General features: G+C 27.4%; 1 protein-coding gene across 19 annotated transcripts in view; it reads left to right on the forward strand.

Annotated features, from left to right (window-relative positions):
- Positions 1-27,397, forward strand: part of LOC117171699 (glutamate-gated chloride channel) — a 151,281-nt gene that overhangs the window by 104,946 nt on the left and 18,938 nt on the right. For 10 of the 19 annotated variants that reach the window (XR_004466911.1, XM_033359235.1, XM_033359236.1 and 7 more), the window contains 3 exons: positions 8,036-8,128; positions 18,908-19,060; positions 22,356-22,570. Coding sequence is in view for 18 of the 19 variants with exons in the window: in XM_033359235.1 (XP_033215126.1) it covers positions 8,036-8,128; positions 18,908-19,060; positions 22,356-22,570 (461 nt within the window). In the remaining variant the exon portion in view is untranslated. Of the gene's footprint in view, positions 1-7,401; positions 7,438-8,035; positions 8,129-18,907; positions 19,061-22,355; positions 22,571-27,397 lie in introns of all 19 variants that reach the window. The other 9 variants (XM_033359240.1, XM_033359241.1, XM_033359243.1 and 6 more) reach the window with 2 other exon arrangements.

Consider the following 27,397-nt stretch of genomic DNA (forward strand, 5'->3'; position numbering starts at 1 on the left):
TAAGTGTTTTTTTTTTCTACTGCTTAAAAATCAATATTTTTTTTAGTATTGATTGCTAGAATATGAGCCCCTGGAAAGCAGAACGTCCTGAGCGCGCGAGACGAGTTTGCCTAGTAGGTAAAGGAGGGGATAACGCGTTGCTACGGGCCGCATCAATTCGACACAAAATTTTTAAATCGCGATTACTTTGGTATCAATGGTCGTATCGAAATGATTTTTGGATAGCAATTTTCGTCAGTCTTTGCCGCTTCTGATGAATATAGAATCATAGCTCATTCCGTATAAATTCAATTCCCAAACTGAGCACGAAGTTTTCACAACTTCTAGCTCAGAAACGTCGCTATACATTTTCGAATTGTCTAAAACGACAAATACTTATCAAGTTTTTTTTTAACAATATTCAATTAAATTTTTTCAAATTTATGGCTGTGTTGCATATAAAACATGTTCCTATATTGATACTTCTTCGCAGTTAATCGTTAACATTTGTAAAAAAGCTTTGAATAAATAATAAATGAAAAGTAAAAAAAAAAGTATGCGTATTACATGAAATTCCATCGCGACGCGTTGCGCGCATTTGACGGAACTGCAAAATCGGCGCGACCTTGGTTGAGTGTTGACATATTTATGCTCGTCATTTCTACAATTCAAATCAGATCGAGCAGAATTTTGGATATAGTATAGATTAATGTACATGCACCTGACAAGTATTGGTCGTTTTGGACAATTCTAAAATTTATAGCGACGTTTTTGAGCTCGAAGTTGTGAAAACTTCTTGCTTAGTTTGGGAACTGAATTTATACGGAATGAGCTATGATTCTATATTCATCAGAAGCGGCAGAGACTGACGAAAATTGCTATCCGAAAATCATCTCGATACGACCGTTAATACCTACTAGGCAAAATCGTCTCGCGCGCAGGAAGTTCTGCTTTCCAGAGGCTCAATTGTGAAAAAAATGCTCTCTAGTTCCGCCGGGATTCGAGCCCAGATTTTTCAGATTGCCGGTCTGATGCTCTAAGCCACCAAGTTACGGAGAGGTGAGAATATTTTCTTCACAACCTGTACAAGTCGAATTACGGCGTAATTCCTTATACTTGCAAGATTAATTTCTTGAACAAGAATTCACATTTTTTTTATGTTATGATTGTCGACTGAATAAATGTATCAAATAAATTGATATTAAGTGTTTCTTGTCTACTGGCCAATAATAAATCTTTTTTTTTTCATATTGATTTTTAAAATAGTTTAAAAAATTCTTAATAGCTTAGCTGAAATTCGAGCCCAGGTTTTTCAGATTGCCGGTCTGATACTTTAACCCCATTAAGCTACGGAGAGGCGACAATATTTCATTCACTTCCCCTACAAGTTGAACTACAACGTAATTCCTTATACCTGTAAGGTTAATTTCTTGGAAAAGAAGTTATTTTTTTTTTACGATTTTATGGTTGTCGAACAGATGAATGTGTTAAATAAATTTATGTTGAGTATTTTTGTTTTACCTGTCAAAAACCGATATATTTTTTAAAATATTGATTGTTAAAATTGTGAAGAAATGCTCTCTAGCTTCTGATCAGACTGACAATCTCAAAGACCTGTGCTCGAATCCCAGCGGAGCTTTAGATCATTTTTTTTCACAATCTAAAAAATCCATATTAAAAAAATATTTATTTTTGACCAGTAGACAAAAACAATCGACATCAATTTATTGAATTGTTTAATGTGTGTTAACTTGCATTAATCATTATCTCAGTAAATAAAAAGTGGAACAAAATAAAAAAATTTCAGGAAAAAACAACTAACCAGCAATGGAGTAGGAAAACAGAGTAATAAAGAATAATAATTTCTTTAAACAATCATATTTGATCAATTTTATAAATTATTACCACACTGTGTGTGATAAGTGGACAAAAAATTTAAAATTTTAGAAAAAATCGCATTTTTCTAACAGCATTCAAAGATCATACTATTAAAAATAGTAATAAGCAGTTTAGAAAATTTTGTGCCTTAACTTGAATTAATTATTGCCTCACTCTTATTTACAATTGCATAAATTTGATTGACAATTTTCAAATGAGTTGAAAAATTTGAAAAAAATGCGACTTTCTTACTCTTTTCTAAGAGAAGATTGTTAAAACAATAATCAATTAGAGTAAATATCTAATAAGAAGTGGAAAGAAGTATTGTTTATATTAAAAACAATTGTATTTAAGGAAGCGCAAGAAATATAATTAAAACCAAAAACTCAAAAGACCCAATTTTTCACTCATAGCGTTTTTTGAGACCCTATAAATCATACTTATGGGATGGGGGTGATATTTAAAAAGTTATTATTCATTTGTATTTTATTGCTAATTATTCAACTCAATCAAGCTAATATTGACAATTTTGTATAAAATTCCCAAAAATGTCGTTTTTCTGATGGGAAATACGTGTTAAACTTCATGAGGCTTTCGGAACCTCTAATTATATTTATTTTTCAAGAAAAAAATGCTTTTAATTTTTTGTTGGTTCGAATAAATGCAGGTAAAATATGCGTTAAAATTAAAAAAAATTGGATCATCTTAGTACACATACATTCCATTTTCATGTAGGGAAGTGGTTATCAAAATTTAAATAATTTCAATTAATTTTAAATGAATAATGTATGCTCTAAATAGCACGAGAATTGCGCATTCTCATAATATTATAAATTCAACGTGAATAATACTATGTGAGATAGGAATTTTATGATAAACTTATTAAGGTAAAAGTAGAACAATGCTGCACGCTCTTAGATAAAAATATACTCATGTTAGATGTTTTAAACTTATGTTGAAACTTCAAGGCATAAATAAAAAATTTGCAATTATAAACATCTGAAACATTTATGATTTATTCATGATTATTGAATTTATCATTATAATTTGAAATTAATAACTGTTAATTATTGTGCCTAATAAAATAGTTTTTTTTTTAATTTTCTAATACCTTAATTCAGAATTTTCTTTCTTTGGAGAGCAAATAATCCCATATTTCCCGCAGATTTAATAAAGTTGTGTTAAGATGTCGATATGAAGAGTTTCATCCAAACAATTTAACTTTTCTTAATTTTCATTTCTACAATTTTTAGTGGTTTTAAGTGGAAAAAAATTCTTAGTTTTTCTCAAATCCATCAACATGAATCTGTACCCCGAGGCTTTTTAAATTAACATGGTTTTTTAAATGGGAAAAATATCGGGTTTCAAACAAATTAAAAAAGAAGTACTCGTTATTAACATTTTTTAAATTAAAGTTATGTAAAATTCATGCTAAAGATCGAATTTTCTCGGGATTTTTCTAACTTATTGATTTTTTTTTCAATTAAAAATAAGTTTCAAAGTATTGTGTAACTAATTTCTAATTGTTTATACAATTATTTTGTCCTGTAAACCGTAGAAATTTATTATTCTCCTTAATTAATAGCACAATTAATAAACGCTAAGAGTGATCTTTTTCGTGAAAACCCGTTTGCAATTAGTAAAGCAATTAATATCACTTGTTCCTTTTTATAGAAAGTATGGGGAAAATTCCTTTAAACTTTCCTACGAAAAGGCGCAAGTGCAAGATTATTGATTCTTTAAATAATTTTAGTATGTCTTTCTCAATGAATGTGTGTCTTAAAATTTATTAACTGTCCTATTCATTTCATTTAGTAGTACCTTTTCAAAGTTTGCAGATAAAAATCATTATTTAAACAAACACAATTGTTTAAAAAACTGCATTCTATCTTTAAAACAAAAATTCACTTTCAGTATTCATTGATTGCATTATAAATCCCAGAAAGTAGTAATCTATTCAAATTTACAGATAAAAAATTATCTAAACAAATGAAAATTGTTTAAATAATTTCCAAACATCGTTAAAGCAACATATTATGCTCAATATTCGTTAATTGTGTCATTAATTTCTGAAAATAATAACTTTTTACAATTTACATGGTTCCCATTTGTTTATACAAATGATAATTGTTTGAATAATTACCGAAAATTGTATCTATATGTCATACATCTTTTTTTTAATGAATCAAATTTTTCCTAACATCTTGTAAAGCCCTGAAAAATAGAAAGAAAAATTTGTTTACAATTTTTCTGGATACTTTTTGTCATATCTGAAAACCTGCAAAATCTCTTTTAATTTTCTTAAGCTTTCTAGAAAAAATATATTATATTTTGTTATTTTTTTTTATTATATTTATTATATAATCTTTAAAAAAATCAATAGTTCTTTGAAATTGTTATTTTTTATTTTAAATTATTTTTCCTTCGAATCATAATTTAGTTGAATTTATTTTCCGTCTTTACTGCACACTCTTCTTTTTTTGAAAATTCAACTTTTATCTTAAAAACTCGTATTTTTTAGTGAAATTTAACTATTTTTTATTAAAAATTAAAATCAGTCTTGTTCAGATATTAACTCTTACATTTTTCGTAGAGAAATCGTCATTTCTGACTGAATATTCAACTATTCGATTAGATATTTACTTTTACATTGAAAATTTTAATTTTACAATCCGAAATCTTCAAAAATCTTTCTAAACTTTCTTGAGAAGCTTAGCAAAATGATATATCTATCAGATAAAAATCAATTAAAAAAACGAATGTAAACAGATAGTTATTAGATTTTTTTAATTGTAGGACAAGAAATGATTTTTTGAAGCAATAATTGCTGTAAGGCAATATTTTTATTAATATAGTTATATAGTTTTTATATAGTTATTATATTAATATAGCAATAGTTATATTTTCGGAAACTTTGATAATTTAAAACAAATTTAAGAGATTAATTTGACCTCCTAATTCTAACTTCATCACAAAATCGCAATTTAAGAATTGTTAATACGAACCTTAAGGGCTGCACGAAAACTAGCCCGTAAAAAATTGATCCGGGACAATTGATCCGCGACAATTCATCCGCGATAATTCATCCGCGACAATATTTGGAATCTGGAAAGGGGACGGGGAATATTCCACTTAAGTTGTATGTAATACTTCGAGATTGGTAACAATGATTGTTATGAGGAAATACTACAAACTTTTTATATTAAAAACATGCCACAATCCTCATACGTTCATTTAAAGAGAATCCTTTTTCATAAAATATATAAATAATAACAAGCAGATGAAACTCAGACATGTATCATGCTTAAGAAAAAAAAAGTACAATCAAAATACTCATTACCAGTACGTTTATCGGTTGTTGTGTGAATTATTACGGAACATGATCGTTTCTTATATTCAACGCAACGCCATGTTACATTTGTGTTGTTGACACTTTTCTTTGCATACAAATGGCCTTCGTGTAACAACATTAAACCACCCCGTTGTGATTTTATAAACTTCAGTGGCATCTTAAGAACGTTAATAACACAGCAAAAAAAAAAACCAACAAACGATAACAATAAACCGACGTACTTCATTTAACTCAGATATCAAGATATGGAATGCTCACGGATCAATTGTCGACGGATCAATTGTCGCACTGACCAATTGTCGCGAATTAACTGTCGCGGATCAATTGTCCGTGGGCCAACTGGCGTGCCACCACCTTAAGCATTGTTTTCAGAAAGCATCTTTCTACATTGTACAATATGGGAGAGTTAAAATTGTACAAACTAAAATTTAAAATCATTTAAAAGTAGAATTTTTGGCAAAAAGTCCATCATCTTGATTTCTAAATATTTGTTTTGAGTATAGTAAAAACAAGAGATTATTTTATCACCAAAGGAAAGAAATTTTCGATTCAAGAGTTCAAAAAATCTTTTAAAGAAGCTTTACGAAGCACCCTACTTTTTATGCAAGCAAACACTTTCGATTTTTCTGCATTGATTCCAATGATTTAATTAATTTATACCTTAGAAAATTTTGAATAACAACTAACACGATTTTTCCATGAACTTGGAATATTTTCTCTTTTTTTCAAGAAGCGACCACGGCGGAGCGTTTGCGTGCTTGAATCTAATTCGGCGATCGGTATTCACCCAAGAGGAAAAAGTCGGATACAATCCGAAAAGAATGTTTACCCAAGAAGTTTTGTGGTTGGAGGAATTATTAAAATTACTTTTTAAACTAATAATGACTTATTTTTATTATATTTTATCTAATATATTTTTATACAGAATATAAGTTAGGTTTGAATAAATATATATTTTTAAAACAATTCTATTTTAAATGTTTAATTATGTAAATTTCCCTTTTTTAACATTTTGATCGAACCATTTCTACTTCAAAGCACTTAATCTGTACAGATCACTGTAACTACACTACACAGTTTATTGTAACTTCAATGCTACTTTAACACACATTTTCATACATTAAGACTCATAAAGAAATAACTCTCTGCTTTTTCTCCACTCACCTAATCTCATTTTTCTCACCTCGTTCCTGACAATTTTCCTCTTTTTATTTTAATTAAACTGACTATTCTTGTTGGATAATATTATTGAAAAAATAGATTAATCGTAAAACTTACAAGTTTGGAATAAGTGAAAGCAAGACTCACACAATGTTGAGATATGTATGTTATAAAAAAGGCGGAACTTAATTCTTTCATTGAAAAACTTTCGTAGTTATCCTAATTTTCTTTAAAAAAATTATTTTTTGTCATAAAAGATGTAAATAATACTTTTCACTCACGTGTATATTAATTCGTTTTCAAGATGCACTGAGCCAGTTTAAAAAATTCTGTGCATGAAAATATATATATTCTTTTACATTTATTATTTGATCCACAAATTAATTTAGTGGTCTTACTTCAATGTCTTGTAACTCTTGGTCAGATTTGAATTATTTTTTCCCTTCTAAGGTAATTTTAAAGGGCGTTTCTTAAATTTCAAACCACGATCCTGCGGCCCTAACCTCAAGAATCATTAGTGCAGACAATCGTGCCTGACAAGGAGCATTGAAAATACTAAATTTGTTTGAATTGTAATCCAAAAATCAATATTTTTAAGTCCTTGGATTGCGAAAGGAATTCAATGTTTCAAATATTCCTTTTCGGGCACTACTGTATTCACTAATAATTTTTTAGGTTAGTTCTACAGGACCGCCACTTTTATCTCGTCTTCAGCTTAAGATTTGCCCTTTAAATCGACCTTAAGGCAGCAAAAAATTAATGTTTCATCAAGAGATACAAAATATTAAAGGCATCGAAGGCATTTAAAAAAATAGTTTTATTTAAAAAAATTAACAGAAATAGAATAATTTTAAATTCTAAAAAAAATTTTTAATGCAAACTCTACTCTTCGCTATTTCTCACTACAGAATGCCTTAAAAATACAAGAAAATAAGAATATTACACAATATATATTTTCATGAAACTCTACTCAAAGACAAATTGATGAATAAAAATATTCATAATCATTCTTTTCTTTTCTTTACTTTCAGTTTCTTCTGAAGAGGACCTGTTTTCAATGTTTTACGGTAAATCACACTAATTTTGCAGTCTATTACTGATAAATTAAAGAACACTTTTATCCATACATCAGTTTATAAAAGTTGTTAAATATCTTAAACATAGGTCGCAGTAAAAATATGATACTAATATTTTTACATAAGGAAACATATTCTTCTCGCTACCTTTTTTCCGTCGAGCCCCTAAATAGTTTTAATTAAGCCACATTTATTATCTGATCAAACCGTAATTATTTTGTTAGCCCTTAGTGTAATTATTTCCCTTCTTGTATGTGTTCCACCTATCGATATGCATTGGTTTCTTATCGTAGATAAGCATTAAACAGTGCTAAAATTTTCCCAACAATCTTTTTCCTCTGGTTAAGAAGAATTACCGATCGCTGATAAAATGAAGTTAAAACGATTGGGGCGAAATTATAAAAATAAGAGGCAAAAGGAAATTAGACACGTTTTAAATAATTAACGAAAAAAAAATTAAAAGAGAGCTGGAGTATGATATTTGTAAATTTGAGAGGTACAAAAAAATGGATGGGGAAGAAAAATAAAGAATGATGACCAAATAAAAAAAACCGGAAGTTGGAAGCAGATCGAGGCTGTTCTGTTGCAGCAAACGGACAGCGGATTGTTGACTACGAGGACGAGTTCGATGATTTTGGGGACTCAAAGTGCTCACTCTGTCAGCGCAGGTTTGAAGAACAAGGTAAAGGAACCAGAAACCTACAAATTTTTGAGGTTTGAGAGAAAAACTACCGCGGATCCAAAGAGAGACAGGACCAAAGCTTACCAACCTGTGAAACCTGCAAGGGCCTCTTTGTTATTTTATATTTATTTTAGGTAATTGTTTACTTTCATGTATTTTCCGAATTTCCGAGAAAATTAATTAAAACCTTTTAGAAAAATGTTCTTTCTAGTCTAAAAGTAAAGTATCATTTGGGGAAGACCAAAAGAGAACTATTGAGATCCCATTTGTATCCCTGCTTAGTTCTTGCTAAGGTATAGGTTGTGAAAAAATCAGACGATAGGTATCAACTTTTCTTAAACAATTTTAAAATTATAAATAGCGACAAAAGTTATCTGAAAGTTATATTTTCCCATACATTCTTTTTAGAATAAAAGGACCGGAAAAGTCCGACTATTTTTTTTAATTTCACGATTAATTTTTCCTGAATAATTTTTGGGCAAAAATCGCTAGAAAAGTTTCGTTTTATTTTTATTCTTTATTTTTTTAAGCGTGCAGAAGATTTACTATGCACCGAAAAGGTCGTTGGATTCTTTGTTTTATTTTTAGAAATCTATACATTAACTTGATTATTGGACGTTATATAGGATTTTGAATTTAATTTGAATCGAATTTAAATATCCTAATTGAAAAAAGTGCAATATAAGCTTATTTAAAGGGAATCTGTATTATCAGCAGAGCAGTTACTATCGCTCAGTGTAGATGTGACTCCACAATCTGTGGAAAAATTAAAAACAAAACTATCGGTCAAGTTCACTATTCAAATAACCGAAAATAATTAACGTCATTTTTGACAAGATTGAAAATACATTTTAAAAATATTTAAATTATATTTTTCTAAAAGAATATCTTTTAACAATGGTTCCACTGGGAACTGAACCACAGAACTTCCGATTGCGGGTCAGATGCTTTCCTAATTAAGCTATTAGAGAGATAGGAAGAAAAATCCTTTTTCAGAACTACACGCTATCTCAAGCCAGGTCTAGCATTTATGATACAAATAATTTAAAGCGAATCTGTATTATCAGCAGAGTAGTTACTATCGATTAGTATAGATGTGATTTCACAAGATTGTCTAACAATGGCTACAATGAGAATCGAACCATAGAACTTTTAATTTGCGGCCGGGTGCTTTCCCAATTAAGCTATTACAGAGCGAAAGAACAATTATTATCATATAAATTATAATATAAAAAATATAATAATATAGTATAAACTATGATATATTAAATATTATTATTAAATATTATTATTATATAATTTGAAAAGTTAACTTGATCGATAGTAACTACTCCGCTGACAATACAGATTTTCTTTAAATTAGTTGCATCATAAATGCAACTCCTGGCTTGAGATAGCGTATATTTCTGAAAACGGACTTTTTTCGATCTCTCTAATAGCTTAATTGGGAAAGCACCTGACCGGCAATCGGAAGTAGTGTGGTTCGATTCCCAGTGGAGCGATTGTCAGAAGATCTTGTTTTTCAGAAATATATAGTTTTAAAATATAAGCTTATTTTTAACCGGACTTTTTCAGAAAAAAAGTGGCCGAAAAGTACCACTTAATTTTATCCAAATGTCTACAAGTCCTAAATAATGTTTAGGATAAATTACTAGAAAAGTTCCATTTTATTTATGTTTTCGAGATTATTACAAGTGCTGATGGAATTTCTTTCCCAAAAAAATGCTGATGAGGTAGGACTGAAGTACCAAAAAAGTTTAAAATATGTCCCGTTTTACTAGGATTTTTTCAGGACAAAAATACTTCTATCAAAGACGTTAAGTACCAATAAAGTACTACGAAACTATTAGAAAAGTCACAATTATTATTATTATTTTTATCAGGACTCTTTTAAAACAAATTCACCGGAAAACTTCCACTCAATTTTTTTAGCAGAGAACTGGAATTACTGGAAAAGTTCCATATAACATACTTTGAAAATTTTAAAATTTTCAGACAATAAATTTCATAATAATATTTTTTAAATAATGAAGTGGGACTTTTCCGGTATTTTTGCACCATAATTTTCGATCCTATTTTAGCAGTGATTTGTTCGGAGATAAATATCACGACTAATGGTAACAATTTCGAAAATCGTAAAATGTAACTAATCTAGTACACTTGTCCCAAAATTATTTAGGACTTGAAAGAATTTAAAAAGGATTATGTGAAACTTTGCCGGCCTTTTTATCTTAAAATAAATCCTGTACGAAAAAGATTAAGTAGGACTTTTCTAGTTATTTTGACCTAAACAATCCCTAGTGAAAAGGGATATATTTTTTACTTTTTTGTACTTTAGTTCTGTTTCAGCAGTATTTTTGGACATGAGTCTTATCAGCACTTGTAAAACATTTAAATAAAAAATATAACTTTTATAGTACTTCCGTTTCAATTAGCATATTAATATTTTTTTCAGGAAAGTTAATATTTCAGTAATTATATTTCGTATACCCAAGTCTATAGCAGTACTTGAGCTGGGATCCCAGTGGGATCAAAATGCTAGCATATTTTGAGGTGCTTATTAAGAATAAAAGATAATAAATATATAAAAACTATATTTTTAAAGCAAACTGGAAAAATGTTATTAAATTTCCAAAAATATAAATTACTGATAATGTTAAAAGCTGAAAAATGGGCAGGGTATATGGCAGAATTACTCCCTTCCCTTTCCAGCTCGAAAAAATACCACTTTAAATTTAGAAAAATTTTATAAATATTAGTAGTTTATTTATTTAAAATTTTTAATACTTTGGTTATCTTCAGAGTCAGGTAAATTTAAAACAAATTGTTTCAAACGTTTCCGAACACTACGTTACAAAATTGTAACTAAAGGAATCTTCAAACAGTTTCAGCCAATTTTTTGTCATTAACGTATATCTGATGAAAACATTTTTGTTCCGTTTTGTATACAACAAATTCAAATTTTCAGATGAAAACCACCATTTTTTGTCAAAACCTTTTTAAAATTGTAATTATTTTTTATTTACTTCACACTGAAGCCAGAAACCAAGATTAATATTCTCAAAGAAATTTTTTATTGAGTGTCAATAAAATATTTTCGTACTTATTGATCCTAATTTATTAATGAAACAAAATTTTTGTTAACATATTATAATTTTTATTTTTATCATAGAAACTTTTAATATTATCATATTTCAAAATTATCAACTTTTTTATATACAAATTAATCAACAATTCGTGAAATTGATTAAATAATTTAAATAAATTAATATTCAGGCACTGATTAGCATTGAGAAATTACCTTAATTTTAACGTTAACGTTGATCGATTCACATTGTATAAAAGTGAGCATAAATTGATTATAATTCAGGGATTTAACACAAACATTCAGAAAAATAAGTTTATTGTAAAAAATTTTGATTATTTTTGTATTTACTAACAAAAATACAAATATTTTATGGTCGCACCAACTGATACATTGCTTATGTACTAAAGAGAAGGTTTTGTAAAAGGTATCAAACCATATACAGTGAAACTCATCTATAGTGTCAATTTTGGGGCTGATGGTCATTGGGAACTAACTCATTATAATGAGTTAGTTCACGGAGTGGGCTATAACCCACTCCGCTTTGTTTTTTCACGCTTGAGTGCTCGCCTGAGTGACAACTGCAGGTCCCACGCACCCCGCGCAGCTCCTGTTACACCTACATGCGACGCTGTGTCGAATCTCGGGAGGACTATTGAAGGCTTTCACTGTACTTCTAAATTTGGAAAGCTCTTTAAAGTAAACAAGAACCCTATATCATACCAAATAAATTTATGCTAATCTCTTCATTCAAATTCAGGAAAGGTTTGAAGTATTGAATTTAACAAATAAAAATCCAATCCTTCGTTTTTCCATTACGTTTAATTATCAAACCTATTTTTCAGTACAGCATTTTAATAAAAATTGAACATGAGTGCAAAATAAAATAAACAATCATGTAATTCAAGATTGATTAATTTTTTATTATTTTTGACTATAGCGAATCTTACCGTTTCCTTAATCTGTACTGAATTGCTGTTATCGTTAACTGACAATTATAAAATGCTTGCTTATTTTGCTTGTAATTTGAAACCCATCATTCCCCACTAGTAAAACCTAATCGATTTTATATTATTTTCTTTGGCCAGAATAAATTAAAACTCAGTATTAAATTATCAGGAATTATGGGAAAACTTACACTGCAGCATAGTTTGTGGAAAAAATTTATGAATTTTAGAAACTTTTAAATATTTTATTAATCTAAGAAGAAATCATTGTTTATAATTTTTTCTATTATCTTTTGCTTTCGCTTATATTAGAAAATGATATTTAATTACGATCAAAGGTTGAAGCTAAATAACTCCTTTGAAGATTAACTGGTATTCCACATATTGTTCAGAGAGAAACTATGTGTCTGGGCTATAAATTTATGACCTTAGTTAAGCTTGAGACATGCTTTCTGCTCTCAGTAAAAGATGGAATTTACATGTTCTAAATAGCTGTGAAACTTCTCGTTGAATTTTTTTTCTGTTAATTAAACGCGCTTCATCCGTAAAGCTGCTGTTCTGAAAGAAATGAAAAAAATATTCTTCGTCTAGAGCATGAATGCACAGTGTTCCTGATATGAAAATTAAAATTTTTATAGATGTTTTGGTTGTATATTTGTTTAGATACGTGTGATATGTGTGTTTCTGTGTACACATCTTTAATTTGTAGCCGCAACTAGAAATTAATTAATTATACCTGCGAATGGCATATTATTTAGTTAAATGATACACGATATTTTGCAACTTGTTTCGTTTAAATTTCTAGTTAAAAATTGTAAATTGATTTGTTATTTGTTATGATAGGGTGTCCATAAAATACCTTACCAATTTTGGGCCTTTTAGACCCCCCCCCCCCCCCCCCCCCCCCCCCCCCCCCCCCCCCCCCCCCCCCCACCACCTCCATTATCCCATCGTTGATGACCATAGTTATCAGACTTCACAGATCAAAATACTCTTAAAACAGAGGACAGAGGGGGTTTTTTCGAAAATATATTTCGACAATGTATTTCTGACAAAGGCGTTGATTTTTTAACTAAAAAGAATAAATGAATAAACGAATTTGTTAGAAGACAGTTGGATTTTCAACAGCAACAAAAAGTTAAATTTTAGGTATCAAGGATAAAGCCTAAGCTAACACAGATGATTTTTCGACATTTAAAGTGGAATTTTCAATCTAAATGGACGATTTTTTAAAACAAAATAGTGGACTTTTCAACAAAATAAATCAATTTGTATCCACATAGTTGAATTTTCGAAATGCACAGATGAATCTTTAACCAAGAAGATTACTATTCTACAAAAAGACGAATTTATAACAATAATGAAAATTATCGACGAGTTAGATGAATTTTCATAAAAGAAGATTGATTTTTTTACTCAGAATATATGAGTTTTCTAAACAAAAATTATGTTTTCATTCTAAAACATCAAATGTTTTAGGGAAAAGTTATCTCTTAGGATGATTATGATGAATTATCAACAATGAAGTAAATTGCCAATGAAGAAAAATGAATTTTCAACCAAAATGGTTCAATTTTCAACTAAATAAGATGAATGTTTAATAAAAATTTCATATCGTCAACCAGAAGAAAAATTTTTATTTAAAAACGTTAATTTTCTATCAAATAGCTCAATTTTGCAGCTCATAAAGAATAAATTTTTTAATTGAAATGAAATAGTTAAATTTTCAGATAAAGAAATTAATTTCAAGCTGAGCAAAAACTAATTTTTAAAGAGTAGTTAAAATGTTAACCAGAGGTGAATCTTTAAAAAAAATTAATTTTTAACAAAAATGTGTAATTCAGAAGCCAAAAAAATCGAATCGACTACAAAAATAGTTCAATTTCCAACCTCATAATATGAATTTGTAACAAAAAAGTTAAATTCTTAAGCAAAACAATAAAAAAATTCAAAAAAGTACATAAAATTAAAAACCAATAGTTTAATTTTCTACTAAAAATATCAATTTTAAATTAATAATATTATTCTTCAGCTAAAAAAGTAAAAGTTTTATTATTATTTAGAGAAAGTAATTTCAAACAAAAAAAAAACAATACATTTTTTAACACAAAGGAATGATTTTATACTAAAATTTTAAATAAAAACAGTTTACTTTTCAATCAAGAATATTAACTTTTTACCAAAAGGCACGAATTTGTAACAAAATACTTTAATTTTTGAACAAGTATTTGCATTTTTAACTAGAAGAGATTCTTTTTGAACCAAAAACGTATTAGTTACATTTTTAGTTAAAATAATCAATTTTCCAAAAAGAATGAATCGCATTTTCAACAAAATATTTCTACTTTCAACCAAGTAGTTGAATTTTTTACGAAAATGATGACTTTCTAATAATATAGGTGCAGTATCAGAAAAAATTTAATTTTCAACCAATATTATAAATAGTTACATTTGCATTTTAAAAAAACTAAGAATTTTAACGACAACAATCGAATTCTCAACAAAATAATTAAATTTTTAACCAAAAAGAATGACTTTCTAATATAATTAATGAATTTACAAGATGATAAAATAAATTTTTTTACCAAATAACGAAATTTTTAGACAAAAAGTTTAATTTTCAATCAAAAAGATTAATTTTTAAGCGAAATGCATTAGCTGAATTTTTAGTTACAATACAATATGTTCAACAAAAAATGAAACACATTTTCAAACAAAATAGTTAATTTTTTATCAAAGGATGAACTAAAAAACTTTTTAAAAAATGGTAAACTTAACAATGACACTGTCACATAAATAATTAAATTTTGAACCAAAAATATAACAGTACACTTTTCAACAAATGGCTGGATTTTCTTATTGGATTTTATTAGTTCCTTTTGAATTTATGCGAAGAAACGAGAAAAAAAGGGAAATATAGGAAAGATTGTCATGTATGAAATATGGAACTAATTTTTAAACTTTTTAATTAGTATTCAACTGCGCCTTTTTTGGGTCGTCTTTCACAAAATTCAGTAAAATTTACTGTCAGAAAATGTACTAAACGTTATCTAAGTTTGTGACATTACTTGCACCCCTCCCTCCCACCACTGTTACCCACAATAGTTCTTAGCGTGGTCTCCTTCTGCTCTCTAAAAATTGGTAAAATATTTTATGGATTATTCCTAAGATACTTTTATATTTCTTATCTATTACGTCGATCAGGGGAGATATTATTTTTCATTATGAATGTAGTAGCAAGCAGAAAGGTTCTCTTATAGGTAGAGTATCATTTATTTTTTCAGTGTGTTTTCCGACGTTCTCTGATGTTTTCTAAAGTAAACTCGAGCTCGGATAAAATAATATTACATGCATACGAGAAAAGTCAGCATTTCATCCTTATCTAACAGACTTTTTTTCTATCGTTCTACAAAGAAGTTTCTGATTTGGGTCGATGTGCTACTGTACTAGTTTATAGTTTTCTGCAACTTAACGCTGCTACGACTATAAGCCAAGAAATATAACAATATTTTAATTAATAGTCTGGCTGTATTGAATTTATTTTGAATTCTGAACTTTCAATATTTCACAAAAATCAGCGATTCTTTTATTTTCAAATAAAAATTATTTTTACCTACTTTAAATATATGTGTGGTTGTTCGCAATGCACTTTGTTGTAGAAATTTGACCTGAGTTGTTTGCTTGATAGTTGGTATATTTTTATAAAAGACTAAACTTCTGTAGATCGAATAAAAGTTCCAAACATTAGGTGGCCGTACTTAAATTACATACTAGATTATAGGCCCTTTTCAAGCTCCTCCCCCCTAACGAACAAATATATACCCCCCCTCTTACTCTTTGTAATTTATGGTTTCTAGAAATAACAAGAAACTGATGGAAATTGCTTGAATTTAATATAATATATGCTTTACAGGATGAAGACTTCATTTTTGGAATTCTCCGATTTTTCCTTGGTCAATTTTTTATTTTCCCTAATCATTATTATTCAAATACGAGCATTTTAATTTTATTTTGTAATATTTTTAAACATAGGATCTTTCATAGACTAAATAAAAGAATATTTCCGGTACAAATTAGAAAATTTTAAAAAATATAAGATAAAATAATTGAATTTTCAACAAAATAATTAAATATTCAACAAAGTACTTGAATTTTCAACCTAGTAGATAAATCCTTAACAAAAAATTTCATTTGCCGATATTTCAACCGAAGATATGAAATTGCATTTTTTCAAACTAATTCTATAACCAAAAGAAAAATTTTCAGCAAATAAAAATTTTTCAGTTGTGTTAGAAAAAAAAGTTTATCTAAATTACTGAAACCTTTAAGCTAAAAGAACATCTTTCTGTACAATGGTTGAATTGTTATCCATGAAAGACAAAAATTCTATTAATGCAGATAAATTTTGAAATTAAGAAAGACAAATTTAAAAAAAAGAATCTGAATTTTCAGATTAAATTAAAAAGACAAATTTTCATTGAAAGAAATAGTTCAGGTTTGATCCCAAAAAGATTTCAGTTGAGTTTTTAGCGCGATAATATGATTTTTAGATAAGAAGTAAATATCCTACAATGATACTTGCATTTTCTATTGAAAAAAAAACAATTTTTTAACAAAACAGTAGTAGGTTCAACCAAACTTTTGCATGTTTATTTAAGCAAGATACAATTATTATAAAAAATGAATTTTTAAACTAAAAAGATAAATTAAAAAAAAGCTGAATTTTTATCCAAAAAAGATTTGAATTGTCTTTTAAAAAAAATATAAATTGTAATCCAAAAGTAATATTTTTTCGAAAAGAGGTGAATTTTAAACCCAAAAAAATGAATTTTCAACAAAAAATCTAAAAATATGAAGGAGAAAGCAACTGCAAAAAAATATAAATATAAATACGAGGCATGAAAAAAATTACTAACATCAATATTAAATCAGGGTTACTGCAAATTTTTATTTTAAAGATTATGTCACTTTTTCCTGACCAGAATCTTAATCTTATTCTCCTTGACTTTTATTTAAAGTTTAGAAATTTCCTGATTTTGACAAGATTTTTCGTTGCTAAACCCCTGACATTTCCCTGACCAATAGAATTCCCTTACGTTTTTTTTTAATTTGTTGACTAGTGTCGTTTTTCACTCACCATGTTTATTTAACAAGTAAAGTCAAATTCGTATCAAATTTCTGTAAAATTACTGAGAGTTATTTATTTTATTTGCAAATTTACAAAAATTAGGTACATCAATAAAGACCCCCCCCCCCATCCCGTAACAAATCGTAACAAATTATCTCTCCCCATTCAACCGTTGCGTAATTTAAGTATGGTCCTAGTAATAGTAATAGCAGTCATTACTGCTTGTAAAAATAAGTAGTAAAGGCTGTGTTTGGTTTGGCAGGTAAGGACAGAGCTTATATAAAATGTTGTGAATTGTCCATAAAAAATTAAAACAATGCTAAAGATTTTTTATATTCTTGTTGATATGAACCTTTTACGTAAAGACGTGACAGGGAACCAAAGTAAAAGATTTATAATCTAATTAAAGTTACAAATGAGATGGGAATTTTAATTACGATTAATTGTTGTGTTTATGAATAAATCTTTATTCATGCGCGCAGTGCACGCGGTTAGCCTAAGAGCAAGCCAAAGATAAATTGTGTACCGAGTTTCGGATGGAAGCTGTTTTTAATTTTGTTAAATGCCATACGTAGTTATGCCCCGCGGGAAATTAAATGTGGCGCCTTGACCCAACATTTTAATACAAACTGGGGCGATTTAATAAAGAGGAACGTGAAAACGTATCCGTATATAATTGAACCAGTTTTTTGACGATGTTATACTTTTTGGCTCACGATTCAAATTATGATTTTTCAATTTAATTTTTACTGACATTTTCATGGTAGAAGTTTTTTTTAATTGAAATAATAGCAGTATTAGTATATGGAGAAATAAAAAATTCAACAAAAGATTATTTGTTATTAATATTAGTAGCTTCACAAAAAATGATTATACTAATTAAAAACTAATAAAGTTAACAATATTATGAATTTTTACTAAATATAAGAAGTGAAAGATTTTAAAGTAAAAAAACTCTTATATAATTAAGTTCTAAATATATAAGGGCGTTCACCAAAAATTGAAAAAGTTTGTAATTGAGTGAAAATATTTTGAGTTTAAATGATTGAGTTTAAAGTTTTTAATGATTGAGTTTAAAAAAGTTGAATTGAAACATGAAAGGATTATTTTTAATTTGATGCCTACAATACTAATTCAAATGTAATATTTCTCCATAAAACACGATTTTTAACTATCATTTCAAACAAAAAATATTTTAAAAAAAAACAAGAAAAAGTTCCCTTAGAAAGTAGCTTGCAAGAACAAGAATAGATCTGCTAAAGCCTAGGTAGCTTAGTTGGTAAGCGCACCACTTATGTATAGTAGTGTTTCCGGTTCAAATCCAGACTAAAGCAGATTTTGTCTTGTTCCTTAAAAAATTATTTGTCTGATTTGATAGATAAGGATCGAATTTTAATTCATTTAAATATACAAATTGGGACTTTAAATTAAGAATTGATCATAAGGTAACGGTAAGGTAGAAACATATTTCTAACTAAACACTTTCAACATTTTGGGAAGGAGCTATAAAGGTGCATAAAATTTAGGAGGATTAGAAGTGGTATTACATTTTTCCTTGCGATAAGTCTTCAGTTGAGGATTTTCGAGGCGATCAAGCGAATTTTATGTTTAAATCGCAGGTAACTACAGCTGCTTGAAGGTGGACCTAATTTTCACGAGAGATAGGGCCTTCTACTTCACTACCGTATTCATCCCTGGGATTATCCTGGTGACGAGCTCCTTTATCACATTCTGGCTCGAGTGGAATGCTGTCCCAGCTCGAGTCATGATCGGTAAGTTATAAATTAACACAAAATTAATATTAAATCATTTACGTTTGAAGAAAACATATCCTTACTTTTATTTTAGCACACTCTTGCACTAAACTTTCATTAATATTGCACCAACCTTGCACCAACTTTTCATCAACCTGGCAGTCTGGATTTTGATAATTTGCATTAATCCTAAAATTTCCTAAAATGCATTAATCCTTCAGCGTCCTAAGTTGTAGCAAGGTTGCTGCAAGATAAAATTGTGAGGTTTCCCTGAAGACTCAATTTTTCTAATAATTTTGGTTATGTTAATATTTTTTACTAGATATGAACATTTTGAAAGAAAACTTATCATCATGACTCCCAATTGTTTAACAATTTGAAGCCATTTTAGTATTCTACTCTAGAAATGGATATTCAACAAAAAAACAAATTATTAGATTTCAAACTTTAAGAAATTTTCTAATATTAACGTTTTTCAGTTTTGCTAGCATTTTTTTTATCGAAAATTTATATTTAAAAAATTCCCTAAATTTTAAGAAACATACGTTTAAAAAAATTTTATATCACGGGAAATTGATTACTCTAAACAACAATCAGAAGCTTTTTTAGATTATCATTGAATTCGTAATTTTTTTGTTGGCTTTTCGAAAAAGGAATCTGCACCTTTAATTACAAATCATCTTACTAAAAAAATACTTACCATTTTCTATTAGAAATTAGTCATTTTAAACAAAACCCACTTTAGTTTAATAATTAATGTTACAACTTGTAGTAGCTTTATGTTCTACTAGTGTTTTTTTCGTTTTGTTGGTTTTGGGTAAAGTTTAAACGATTTAATTATAAAATCGCCTTTTTTGGTTAAATTTAACTTATCTAATCAATACCATTTTGGATTAAAATATCAACTATGACAATATTGCGTTAAAAGATATTTTTTTTTGCTAAAAAAATTCAACTAACTGGCTGAAAGTTGTACCAATTTGTAAAAAATAATGTTTTTCTTTGTTTGAAGATTTATCATTTTTTTAAATGCATCCCTTTGTTTGAAAACTTAAATATTCTGTTAACAATTAAAATATTTTGTTGTAAATTTAAATCTTTTTTCTAAAATTTACAGTTTTCCAAAAAATTAATTTTTTGGTTATTGATTATTTTCCAGAATGTACAGATTTTTGACTTGAATGGATTAAAAATGTTGTAAAAATCCTTTTTTTAATCAAAAAGCAAAACGTTATTTGCGGTAGACTTAAAAAGTTATATATTTTCTCCCAAGAAAGCTTAAAAATTTATAAAAATCACGTTCATAACTAATTCTATTCTCGTGTTTTTTAAAATTATGTATTCTAACGAATCTTAAGTTACTGATGACAAATATAACCTCACAAATATTCGCAAATTACATTTTTAACGTAAATTTGCAAAAAATAGGAATTAATAAATTACTATTAAAGTAAAAAGTGGTATACACCTTTGTGATTAATTATTGAAACAAAATTTATTTAACATATTAGTTTAATGTTAATGGTAGAAGTTTTGAATTTTTACTATTCTAATATTCCAAATTGGTCAACAATTAAATATTAGAAATGACCAACAATAAGTGAATTTCATTAGAATAATTCTAATTGATACATACAAAAACAAAATATTTTTGTGTTTTTTTTTTTCATAAAAATACCAATGTTTTTGTACAGAATTTATAAAGACGAGTATAAAGTGATTAAAATTCTGTGAAAAAAAAACACTAATTTAAAAAAATATGATAATTTTGGTATTTTTTGATAAAAATAGATTTTTCCTGTCTGTATTATCATCAGATAATAACAGAAATTCGCAACGTCTTTTCAGACTAGATGGAGCTATGAATTAAGCATCAAGGAATCTATCGTATCATCAGAAAATAACAGAAATACTTAAAGTATATTCAAACTTGATGGAGAAATGAATTATAAATTTAATTTTAAAAAGTTTAATTCATAGCTTCATCTAGTCTGAATAGGCGCTGAGAATTTTAGCTATTCTCTAATGGTTATAAAGATTCCTTAAAAATTTTTACTTGTAACACCTGGTTAAATAATGCGTGTATTTCTGAAGAAGAGTTCTTCTCTCGATCTGTCGAGTAACTTAAGGTAAATCACCCGACGAGCAATCGGAAGTTCTGCGGTTGGATTCCAAGCAAAGCGAAGGAGAAGATATTTTTTCAGGAAAAATTTAATTTAAAAAATAGAGATGTTGTTTTATTACCCTGCCTGCTATTTTATATTTTGAATAAAAGAAAGGTTTTTCAAAAGATTTAAACCATTTACTTTTTAGTTGAAAATTACCTTTTTTGCTGAAAATTCATTTTTTGGGAGGAAAATTCGACTATTTGTAGAAAATTTATCTGATTGGTTTAAATATTCAACAATTTGTTAAAAATGCACTATGGTAAAGCATAACTCTCAGAAAATGTATTAGTTTCAATAAAAATTAAACTATTCCATTTTTAGTTAAAAAATCATCTTTTTTAGTTTAAAAATTAAACTGTTAGTTTAAACATTTATGTAAATTGTTAAAAGTTCATCTTTCTTGTTAGAAGATTTAATTTTCTTGGCTGAAAAATTTATCTATTTTGAATATTATTTATATTATTGAAGATTCTTCTTTTTTAAATGAAAATTGACCTTTTTGTAAAAAACTGGTCCACTAGGCTTGAAAGTTGTGAAATTTTAGATGAATTTTCTTCTTTATCAACTTAACAACCTTTTTTGATAGAAAATTGACATTTTTTTTTGAAAATTTATCTTTTTCATTTCAAATATCATCTCTTTGGTTGGAAATTAAACTATTTTGTTTGAATTTTTTTTTCGTTGAAAATTAATTTTTTTAACCAAAAACGTTACTTTTCCATTTTTGATCGTAATTTTATATATTTCATTGAAATTTTTTTTTTAGTTGAAAATTCGACTTTATAAATAAAATATGTGTGTGTAGTTTGTGAAAATTGGTTTTTCATATAGAAAATTAATATTCTCATTTGAAATTTCATATTTTTTGGTTCGAAAAGCAACTGCTGGATAAAAAATTAGTCAATTTTGTTTGAGGATTGAACTATTTAGGTGAAAGCTCTACTTTTGGTAAAAAATTCGACTACTTCATTAAAGATTCATCATTTCCAATATCAATTTTTATCACTTATAAAAAATATTATCTTTTGCATTTCTTTTCTATTGTTTCTGATAATATATGATGTGATATACAACAGTTTTGTAAATATATGTGTTATATATTTTAATTAAAAAGTGCAAATATAAAATCGGTTTTATTACTGCAGGTGTAACGACGATGCTCAATTTCTTCACAACGTCGAACGGCTTCCGGTCAACACTTCCGGTCGTCTCGAATTTGACTGCCATGAACGTATGGGACGGCGTTTGTATGTGTTTCATCTACGCGAGTCTTCTCGAGTTCGTGTGCGTAAATTACGTAGGACGAAAGAGACCCCTGCATAACGTCGTCTACCGCCCAGGCGAAAATCCCGTCACCCAGGTACATTGCTACTTACAGCATTCATTTAGATTTCGTTCCTTAAACCATAATAGAGCCCTCGAAAATCAGAAAAAAATATTCAGTCACTTTTTTAGTCCACAAAAAAATAATTATATATTTTTTTGATTTTCAAATGGTACTGACTAGATTGGGCCAAAAAATGAATAGTTTGATGTTGTTTTATTCCCTCCTTATTTTATTACATTTGTTATGAAAATAATAGTGCAATCTTTTGTAAATTAAAAAAAGTGTCTGGTATTATATTATAGAATTATCTGGTATCTAGTATTCGGTGAAACTTTTCGCATCCTTTTCAACTGTTTCTTTTTTTCTCCAAGCTAATTTTAGTTCAGGACCTAAAATTTTGAGTATTTGAGCAAACAAAAGAAACAATTATTCTTTGGTGTATATTTATTGTTTTGTTGAAAGTTCAAAAATTTAATTAAAAATTAATTTGTTCCAAATTCAACTGTTTTGTAGAATATTGAACAATTTTGTTTCCTCCCTTAACAAAAACATCCTTTTTGTTGAAAATTATACTTTTTGATAGAAATTGAGTTTCGTGAAAGATGTTATTTTTTTGTTACAAATTCAATTATTTTGATGAAAAATCGACCGCTTGATTAGAAAGTTAATATTTTTTCTACAAATATAACCGTTTTATTAAAAAGTCGTCTTCTTGGATTGTCAGTTCAACTAACTTGTTAGAATATTTATATTTTTGTGTTGAAAATTCAAGAATTTGTTTGTAATTTGATTTCATTATTGAGTGGAAAATCTTTCTTAGTCACAAATTCAATTCTTTTGGTATACATTTAATTTTATAGTTAAAAATGAAAAATTTGGTTTGAATGTTTTTCTTTTTTGTTGAGGATTCAAATACTTCTGATAAGTTCAACTTTTTTAGTCTTTGTCAGATGCAAATTCAACTATATGGTTTGAAGTCTAAGTTTTGTGGTAAAAATTAATTTTTTTGTTTAAATATTTACTTTTTAAAATTAAAATTTAAGTGTTTCATTTTAGGAGAAAGTTGGTCTTTTTTTAGTTAAACATTCAAGTTTTTGATTTAAAAACTTTTTGTTTTAGTGTTATATTTTAGTATTTTTCGAAAAAAATATTTTAATTAAAAATTAATTGTTTTAAATGAAACCATAACTATTCTATTTTATTACTTAAAAATGCAGTCTTTAAGTTTAAAATTGAATAATTTGGTTCAAAATGTTTCTATATTGTTGAGAGTGTAATATTTTGACTCCAAATTTTAGGTATTCAAGTCATTTTAAATTGAATTTAATATACAGTACCTACATTCAGTTTCTTTTAAATAATTTATTTTCTTATTTCCACGGTAGTCGATAAAGACGAAAAAATATTGTTTGCCGTCTTTCTGTATCTAAGTGGGAGGGGGGGGGGGGTGACATACGAAAGGTGTGTAATGTGAGATTTAAAACACATTCATTTTATTAATTAAACAAAACTAAACTATATGAAACTAGTCAAACCTAATCAGCGAAACGCGGATCACTATTACATTCGATGTTAACAATTTTTTCTAATTTTTTATATAAAGAATTTTTATTGAACAAAATTGGTAAACAACGAATATCAACATTCTGAAAAAAAATTAAATATTTGACCCGTAATCCAAGGTCTTTAAACGCTATAAAATGTTCGTTATTTTGTTTACAAAGAAGGGTTATTATTCCAAGCAAGATTTCGGTGAGATCATTTTCAGTGATGCTCACCACAATTTCAAAACTCATACTTATTGTTTCAATGCTATTCATTTTTGATTTTAACACACAGACAAATAATTACACTTTTTATTATTTGAAGGCCTTAGACTACGGGCGAATATTTTTGTAAAAGTATAAAAAATTGCACAATTATTTTTAATTCGAATTAAAGAAGACAGGGGGAGATATCAGAATTTTAAAAAATTTTGGACCAGCCTAGCACTATCCTAGTAATAAAAATACAGATTTTATCATTGATTAGGGTCATTTTGATTTTGCTCATAATTATACAATTATAGTTAGAAATTTTAATTTATTTTGTCGACTTGACTCATGACATTCATGAATTAAATAATTATTCAGTTGTTAGAATTAGCTTCAAAATATTCGCCATAAAACATTCGATATAAAAAAATTCATAAAGACGTCTTTAATTCATAATAATAATTTTAAGAATAATGTTGAAATAATTTAAGGAGATCTTAAGATCGTCTTCCTTCAGTCGTAAAATATTTCATGCATTAGGATTCAATAATCATTTACAATTGATTTAACATAAGTAAAAAACTAATTATGTTTATTGAATGTTTTTTGAACAACAGGAAAGTGGATTAAGTCTTGTTTTTCTTTTATTGATTGAGAAAGGCGAAAGAGAGTGTCCATGATAAAGACACATTTACCTTATTTTCAAAATTTACTTTTTTGTTTTGACTATTAGTTTTATTGTATTAAAAGTTTTCATATTGAAGGTATTTAGGATAATTCGGTTTCTCGGATTTCTGAGAAAACAAATTTCATCGTCGAAAAAGTCTACCCAGATTCATAATTATATTCCTTGATCGAATAAGCAATCCTGTGCCTAATTATGTTTAGAAACATGATCTAAGCTATCTAAGCTCAATAGGTAAAATATTAAAAAGCGAAACCTCATCCAGTCACATCACTTATTGAACACTCAATTTCTCATCCAAGATGTAACCCAATAAATTTTCACATTTTGGAAATTATTTACTAAAAAGTTGATTTTATACACTTATTATTGAAAATTGAAGTTATTTTCAAAACAAACTGTCTTAAATTATTGTTTATTGAGTTTACATGAGGCACAAGTGTAATATTCTTTGTGTAAAAATTGCACAAACATGTATGGTATAAGAACGATTATTCTTAATATAATGTGTATTGCATTTAAAATTTTTTAATTAAACTTCAGTAGCTGCTCTTCAATTATCCACTTATATCAAAATCACTCTGTCCAGACTTTTTCTTCATTCTACACTTATCCTTTCCATCTAATTTTTTTCTATTATTTTGTTTAGTCCGTGTTTATTTCTTTTTCTTTATTATTTGGTTCATAAAGTAATTACGTATTATCATAATTCGTTTATGAACATTTTTTATAATAACTTATATTTGACCTATCTCTCTCGTCTTATCTCTCTAGTTTTCTTGTTTCTCTAACCAATTTCAAACTTTCTGAAATAGTCTTTTTCCCATCCCCTCCGCCTTTCGCAAAGCTACTCTGCAGAACCAAAGTAATTTAAATAAACAAATTTAAAACAACAAAATTTCAATAATATAATAAAAATTAATGATAAAAGCGATTAATATTTACATTAATATAATGAGCTCAAATGTTATTTTTAAGTGTGCATGTTTGCATTTTTTGAAAGTTGAGTTTAGTTTAATAACATTAAAAAATATTAAAATAACAAAACAGCATTCCTGTAATGCATAAAAAATAGATTTTATACTATTGGTTGATATTATTACAATTTCCACAAAAGTAGTAAGACCCACCGCTACCATAGTTATAGAAAATCTTCAAATGTCTCTCCTGTCCTGTTCTTATTTTCTGTATGTTTTCAAAGTTAAAATGCACATGTTTTGTGACAGTAATATATAAAAAAACTTAAGCACAACAACTTGATACACGAGATATAGTTGTGTACGCATAAATTCTATATAACAAGAAGCACTTTTCGCACGTTTATAACGAATCACGAAATTGATGTTGCCACAAATGTACCATTTTAGCGTGGAGGTTAATAAATGTTTATATTAATCCTATTTACACTTGCAAACGGCAGTATTTTCCATTTTCATTTTTTAAATTCTTAAATGCTGTAGTCAAGGTTCCCAAAAATTCAAATTATATGAATAAAATTTTCTTATTGTTTGCGTACAAATTAATAATAAAAGTGTATACTTTATTGACAAAACAAATTAAAAGTAATTTATTTTAAAAAGAAAAAATTTCATATTTCACGTACAGTCAGATCTTCTTGTACAGATCTGAATTTCACAAATAATATAACATTACTGTTTAATAAAAGAATGAGTCGAGAAGAAAAATCGTATTTTTAGCTTAAAAGCATAAATATTTAATTGAATTTTTTTTTCTTTCTTGACTGAAAAATGCTTTTGATGGAAATTCAAACTTTTCGTAGAAAATTCTGTTTTAATGTAAAGTTCACTATTCTTTCGAAACTTTGTTTTCTATTCGGTTTTCTTGCATTTTTCGTTGAAAATTTTTTATTAGAAAAATTATCTAATTTGATAAAAATTCAACTCTTTTGTTCAAAATTCATTTCTTTGTTGAAACTTCGTTTTTTTCGTTGAAAATTATTAAAATCATAATTTAACAGTTCCATTTTTTGTTACAAATTTTATCTTTTTCAGTAGAGAAATCTACGGTAAGGTTGAAAATTCTTGCATTTTAATGATAATTTGTCTCATTTTATTAAAAATTAATCTTCAGGTTTAAAAATTTATCTTTTTCGTTGAAAAATCATTTTCATGGATGTAAATTTAACTAATTGTTTGAAAATTCATTATTCTTTTGCTTCAAAATGATTCTTTTTAGTTGAAAATTCAACTATGCGGTTGAAAATGAACTTTTTTTTATAGAAAATTATTCTTGTTCTTTAAAAATTCATTTATTATAGTTAAAAGTTTATTTATTTAGTTGAAAATCGAAATATTTTGGGAAAAAAATGTTTTTTATCAAAAAAGTTGTTTGCAAACAAAAACTTAATTTAAATGTTCAGTTTATAAATGTATTTCTTTTTAGTTTAAAATTATACTTTTT

This window comes from Belonocnema kinseyi, chromosome 4 (assembly GCF_010883055.1).
Source record: "Belonocnema kinseyi isolate 2016_QV_RU_SX_M_011 chromosome 4, B_treatae_v1, whole genome shotgun sequence".
In the NCBI taxonomy this organism is placed as follows: Eukaryota; Metazoa; Arthropoda; class Insecta; order Hymenoptera; family Cynipidae; genus Belonocnema; species Belonocnema kinseyi.